The sequence below is a fragment of the Thermobia domestica genome, chromosome 13 (genome assembly GCF_964235325.1).
Source record: "Thermobia domestica chromosome 13, izTheDome1.hap1.1, whole genome shotgun sequence".
NCBI classification, from domain to species: Eukaryota; Metazoa; Arthropoda; class Insecta; order Zygentoma; family Lepismatidae; genus Thermobia; species Thermobia domestica.
Genome location: NC_137466.1, coordinates 72,593,788 through 72,601,085, shown reverse-complemented (window position 1 = coordinate 72,601,085; position 7,298 = coordinate 72,593,788). Strand labels below are relative to the sequence as shown.

Genomic DNA, 7,298 nt, shown 5'->3' with positions numbered 1-7,298 from the left:
GGCATCCCAGCTAACACACTGAAAAAAAATCGTAAGATGAGTCCGTCGTTAATTTTGTGCCTTGAGGTAAATGGAGGTGAATATGTGAATAATTTCAATTCAGGGTTCGGGGACATTTGAATCGTACTATATTATAAACTCGTCTCACTAATAACCAGATTCGCAGTATATCAACTGACATTTTCGATAGTCAAAAACGTACAGAATTATTCAGGCACTTCCTATTAATTCACACTACACACCGTCATAGTAAAAAAACTTGAAACAACTTTTTTCCTTTTTTATTACATATTTCTCGTCACAAACTTCGCATACACACTCCCTTTCACAACTTCATTTCAAACTTGTAACAAAAGTTGCTTTCAGTTTCTGAGTGTTAATACTATTACAATTAATCATCATCCTCATTCTCATCACTGCCTCCGCCTTCACTACCTTTATTATCTTCTTCAGCCTCAGACCCAGACCCAGAGCCTTCGCCTCCAGATTCTTCAGCCGATTCTTCGTCTTCTGAATCTTTCAATGCCTTCACTCGATCTATCTTCTTCGACTTTCGGCTTTCAATGTCCGAATCGTCCTCATCCGATGAATAGATTGGTGGACGGATTTCTGGGGAAATAAGATAAGCATTAATATAATTAAGTTATCGTAACTTTACGTAAAAGGAAAATCATCAGATACATCATATTTAAGATTGTAGCATTTTCAAATTCGATTATTATTAATAATAATAATATAAAGGTTACATTTTAAATTTATTATAAAAGCAATACGACGAGCAAAGCACTGACAAAAACAATGTAATACTTACGAGATATTTTTGTGTTACATTAACTCATACATTAGTATGGGTGGGATACAGTACAACACATCTTAGATCCCATGTACCACCAACATACCCCTGCTTTTTTGTATACAATAAGACCGACAGTTTACATAAACCAAGACAAAGCTAGCAGTCACACATCCAAAACGACGGTGGCCTACATGACTTGTATGGAACAGGAGACAGATATGAAGGCTATCCCATTAAGACACACTCCTGTTAAATTATCAGAAGCATCATCCATAGACTTTTGTGTCTTTTCCTTATTAAAACGGAACAGCACCAAATGTTAAGCCACAACACTTAAGGAACTCATGAAAGTATACAAGGATGAGTAGGCTAAACTAGATCAGGCTGTGTTGAATAGAAGCCTCCTTCAATGGAAGCTACGATGTCGTGCAAGTGTTCATCGCCAGGGCCACAATATTGAACATGATCGGAGGTGAAAAAACGGTTTTACAACCTAGGGCAGGCGGGTGCAATTCACTATCATAAGAATGAAACGACCATTTGTCTCGGAACTGCTGGGATCGAAATCAAAAGTAATTGCTATGAGCTCAGTACGTTTAGATTTTGATCGTTTCGCTTACTTTTTCTTGTACACTAGTGGTTTCAGTATTTACAAATTTAGGCGAGTTCTCGCTTTGTTCCTGAAACTTTTCTTCAATCTTCGTTTGCAATATTCTGCGCCTAAAAAGTATTATTATCTTTTATTCATGTTGGAATGTTAAAATTATTTTAAAAGCTAACTCCTAACATCTGTATCAAAAAAGTGTATCACTAACAATTACTAGAAAAAGTATTTCACTAAAGGTGTTAAGTTGCGGATCGTTCTTTCACTCACACATTAAGACAGTTACTACACTTAAAGCAATTATGGTAAACAAGAATTTATTTTAACCAAACACTATCGAGTAGATGAAGGTAAGTCACTCTATTGTTCGTAGTCCGGTATTAATATGACAAATATTACTCATAACGTTAGATACACATTATTTTAAAAAAGATTCTTTATTTTAATAGAATACAGAGTACAACGAAGTTTTATTAGGACTTAGATTTACAGGTCATCTTTCATCATTTTCATCAATGCTTATAAAATGTTAGGTGACTGGGATCTAGATCTACAGCTGAAAGTATAAAACCTCGATTGAGGTTAAGAAAGAAGTTTTATTACGTAAAAATTAACTAATATTCCAAATTCAGCTTTTAGCAGAAAGAAAAATAAGTAACTTTTATGGTTTAGTTTTGTATTATATTTGAATTTTATGTTCATAGTTTACGGCAAATCTGCCTCAATTATTACGGGATTTACTCACAGTGTCTTCCCTGATGGGAAAGCAGCAAATAATTATTTTTCGTAATTTGTTTATCTATATCGACACAATCTTTTAGTAGCTTTCGTCCCTTCTTGCTAATCTTTTATACCCTTTAGGGTAGAAATTACTGTTAAAAATTGTTTATCTCAGCATCTCAAATCTGTTATTTCAGGAAAGCAACACGGTGTTCACAAAGTAAATGTGCAATGGAAACAGTAGACAAGTGAAATTTGAAGTGGTAGTTAGAGCAGTGTAGTTTTCTCTATAGATGTTGGAAACGTTCTCCTACGACCTGAAGACATCTCTGAACACAATATATATTTGTAAAACTTTCCAGAGGAAAAATTATCAGTTTGTCTACAGCAACTGAACAGTTTCTCTTCAGACACCCTGTACATTCTAAAACAACTTCTATATGTGTATGCACATCCCCTCCCCCAATATCCATACTTTGTCACACACCATATTAATATGTACTTACCTTTCGCACCGCCTTTCTTGAACTTATTCTTGATTGCTGCAAGAGAAATAGCGCCTTCGTCTTCTGAAACCTCTTCATCATTGTTATCCCTGTCTGGTTCCAAATAGTTGGCACTTAAACCACGAGAAGCACCTCTCTCGCGTATTCGCTTCTGTTTGGACTCACGACGCAATGAAGCTCGTAGCCGTTCCTCTTCTTTCTATACAATCAATTACAAGGAATCAAATTTAGAACCTATTTGAATATCCGCAGGTCTCTTGCAGAGGACAATCAAATGCACTGATTTTAAGAACACTTAACAATGCTCACTCAAAAGAGAAATGCTAATAGGTTCACTGGTGCATGGTATGAACGATGTATGTAATCAGATGCTAACATAACACAAAATTTTATTCGGAAATCTCTTTCTGAATGTATATCATTTAAGTGCTTTTCAAACCTATCCATTTCATTGTTCTCTGCAAGTGGTCTACAGTATATTTTACTTTTAAGATGAAAGAAATATTTGTTGACGTAAATTTGATACCTCTTGATCTAACGAAGAGAATCGCTATTATTGAAATATTGCCACGGTTTCAACGTTGGAATAATAAAGTCAATTCTAAATAAGTTTAACACACGTTCCATACTTTCTACATCAAATTATAAGGAAATAGAACACATGAATTTATTATTACAACACAGTGAATTCTACGGCCAAATTCATTCATAAGTAAACAACATATAAGAGCAGCTCTGACACAAATTAAGGTTGTTCATCCAGTATTTTTTAAGATTTTCTACAGAGTATAAAGAAAAATTACAGAAATAAACCTACAGACACATGACATCAAGCAATAGTAAAGAATAAAGAACTCTTGGGGTTTCGTAAACTTTTTCTATGTATACACTAAATACAGTAATGTAATGGATTTCTCATTAACCTATAAACATGAAACTACTAAAAAGCTTGTGAAGACCAAATACCTCTTATTTCTACAATTGAACAATCAAATATTTCAAATTTTAACTTACCTTAATCATTTCACCTCTATGGAATTCTGGATCTTTTCCAACCTGCGACAGAACTTTAATACCAGATGTTTTCTGCGAACGATCGGCCAATGACAATGTCATCTTTCGATGGGTAAACGATTCGGTCGAATGTGGTCGGAATGTCAGTTTTGTTCGGAAAACAGCCTGTCCCTGCAAACCAGTTCCTTGCCGAATAAATAAGTGGTTGTGATCACCCTGTATGGAAAAAAATAATAATTATGATCGACTGTGCTGTATGAATATCCAGGTCTGGAAGAATAGCAATTCAAATCATTTATCAGTTCCTATTATGGCTTTGTTTTCCCAACAGAGTTGTTCGATCCTCCCCAAGCATGAGCAATTAAAGGACTGCTGGAAAGGCTAAGGACATAAAATCATTTTTTAAAAACATCTATAGACTATCAGTGAACGCTTAGAAAAATTTATCCAAGAATTGATGAAAGTAGAAAAGGGGAGACAGCAGAAATTAGGGACAGAACACAAACACAATGATGTCCACTGCAAGCTCATATAACCAGGAGCAAACCTATTAACACTTCGCACTAGGGGTAAGCGCTCTATTACATTACTTCATAAACCAATATAGAATAGAAGTAGCAAGTGGTCGAATGTTCATAAATCTGGAATAGTAGCTTGTTCCTAATTTCGTATTTTTTGATTGTGCCTTTTTTTTTTTTTTTTTTTTTTTTTTTTTTTAAATATATCAAGTGACACCTTTACAAGTTTTGTTAATAAAGGTACCTAATATGAGATACAAAACGTTGAGTCTTGTATGCATATTGTTCATTATAACTTTTTAAAATTTATTTTCAAATTCTTCTATGCAACAGACAATGACATGTTTAAGAACTATGAGAGATTTTTTTCCAAAGTTAGCTACACGGTGATGTCTGTAAAAGAAATTTCAGTTAACTCACATCGTACTTCTGTGAAGTTTTTCTATTTAGTTTATTCCTATTTATTCAGCATTAATTTTGAAATTGGTTAATAACGCGTGTCTCTGACTACTTACAATATCGTATTTCCATACTATACTAATGTAAACGTCAATTTATTAATGGAAAAATTATCAGCATTAGGAGCGAACAAAGCAATTTGAAAGGAGAAATTAAGATTATTTTTCATCATATTCTTTAAATAAATTACTACAACTGCAATTATAAGAACGAAATCACATTTTCAGTCTAATTATTCTAAGAAAAGAAAGAAAAAAGATACAAATTATCTATACAGTTAGTCTGCGACTTATGATCAACTTCAGTTACGACTGCCCAGTCGTAAGTCGCACATTAGTAATCTACTATCAGGAAAGTATATTAAACATCATACCATTTTGAACACTTTGCAGGCCGACAATTTTGGCCGTGGTTACACTGGATGAAAAAGCACGTTATATAATCTTTACAGATAAAAAAAATAGATATTTGTATTTCTATAATTTAGTAACAGTAGCTTTTCTATATTAGTGATATATCTATTTTTATTATTATCATTTGTATTATTATTAAAAATATATTATTTCAAGCTAACACAAGGAAAAGAGAAAATCAACGCTATCGTCTCGTCTCGTCATTAGTCTTACTTAAATACAGCGAATGAATATTTTGACGGGGCAAAAAGAGAGGGGTATTTTTCCATCTCACAAAAGGAATGTCGAGATGGTAATTAAATAAGAAAATTGGTTTATTTCTTTTCGAAAATTCATTCTCTTCTCCAGTTGTTTAATATTTTCAGTTTAAAATGACCTCATATACAAGTCATATCTACGAGTATAACCTTACCTATAGACAGTTATTACTGCGAATTATAATATTAAGTTCAACAGTAGTACTTCGTACCAGTGACGTATTGAATTTCAGGTGTTTAAATGGACTTAAAATGTATACGTTTATACGGATTTGAACTAGCAGATTAAATTTCTATATTCTAACAATTAAAACGACCACACTTCTGTGCACTGAATTTCGATGATAAAAGGTGAAAAATTACGAGAAGTTTTTATCTAAGTTTTACTATAAACAAAAATATTACTCGTCCTCTCAGCTGGTTTCGTGGCTGACGCGTGCACTTTGGTAAACCAGATCTCAGGTTCGATTTTCAATGGAAGAGCCTTGAAATTTGAACGTATTACAGTGGTTTGGATTCTGTTCTGTCTTAAACCGTAGGTTCATGTCACATATACAGAAAGCTGTTTCAGCTTTATGGTAGTGAAGTACAGACCCGTGCCCTAGGGCGTAAAACCCCGTTTTCACCAGCGATCATGTTCGATGTGAGAGCCCCGTTGGTGAACGATTGCACAACATCGTAGTTTCCACTCAAGGAGATCTCTATTGAGCACTGCCTGATCCAATTTCGCCCACTCCTCCTTGCAAACTTTTCAAAGGCCACCAAGTGTGGTCGGACGACGCTTATTGATGTTCCGTTTGAGGAGGCCGAAAACGCAGAAGTCCATAGGGAATGCATCTGGTGACTTCACGGGGATGTCTCGAAATGGGATAGCCTTTACACCTGTCTCCTGTTCCATACGTGTCATGTAAGCCACCGTTCGTTTGGCAGTATGACTGCTGGCCTTGTCCTGGTGGATGAACACTCTGTCAGTGTCATTGCCAAACAAAGCCGGGGCATGTTGGCGATAGATGGGTTCCAGTACATGCTCGATATAATACGCTGCATTCACCTTGACATTTGATGACACCCGGTGTATCGGAAGCTTTCCTTTTGCACAGAAACCCGTCAATACCATAAATCCCTTTGGAAAACTCTCCTTGCAGGAGCATCCCCACTTTGCATGATCGGTTCCATCACTGCGGCGGTAGTAAATTGCACGCATCTGCTGGGATCCTGTCAAATAGACCCATGCTTCATCTAAGGTGATCACATGACGCCATTTGTCACCTGCCAGGTAGCCTTCATACAGCCTTTTGCATGCCACCCGCCGTTCTGCGATGTGCGTTGGCTTCAGAACATGGACCCGCCGCTTATGTGCACTTCTGAGTCCCAAATTGTCGTGTATGATTCGGTGTACAGTTGCAGTTGACCGTCCAACACGCCTCGCTATGTTACGTTGGGTTGGGATTCTCCTGGGTCACAAACCGGCGGACCTTGGCAATGACGTCTTGACTGAGTTGTGGAGTCGGTTGCTTCTTTTGCCCCTTTTCACGACGCATGGCAATGGTTTGCTCTGGGTTTGCATTGCGATGGATGGCTGCATTAATTCCCTTATCAGACACTGTGAAACCTTTCTTCTTGCACTGTGTTCTTATTCGGCTATAGTTGTAACGTATATCAGAAAGTGCTACGATGTAGCCCTCCCAAAAAGGGTCGATTTTCGACGACATTCTGCTCACACACGTCTCTCCTCTGCATGGCTTGTACACAAGTGTCTGGCTACTCCGTACTGCGTGCGTCACGTTGCTGACGCGAAACTAGCGCCTCTGGTGGCGACTGCAAATTGCTACCACAAGGATGAAACAGCCTTCTGTAGCCTCAATGTTGAACGGGACACTAAACTCTAATCCAACCAATGAATGTGCAGAAACGTGGCTAATGTATAATTAGCACGTTACCAACAAAATTAAGGAACTGACAGCCAAAAACACAAGATGCTAGTTTGCATGTAACTGCAATTAATATGCAA

The 7,298-nt window shown here is 36.5% G+C and overlaps 1 protein-coding gene across 1 annotated transcript in view; it reads right to left on the bottom strand.

The window, feature by feature from the left end:
* Positions 1-265: 265 nt before the first annotated feature.
* Atu (Another transcription unit) overlaps positions 266-7,298 on the bottom strand; it is a 74,877-nt gene continuing 67,844 nt past the window's right edge. Inside the window, exons 8-10 of the mRNA XM_081735907.1 lie at positions 3,641-3,856; positions 2,627-2,825; positions 266-609 (exon numbers count right to left, since the gene is read on the bottom strand). Coding sequence (XP_081592033.1) covers positions 392-609; positions 2,627-2,825; positions 3,641-3,856 — 633 coding nt within the window. The 3' untranslated portion in view covers positions 266-391. The remainder of the gene's footprint in view (positions 610-2,626; positions 2,826-3,640; positions 3,857-7,298) is intronic.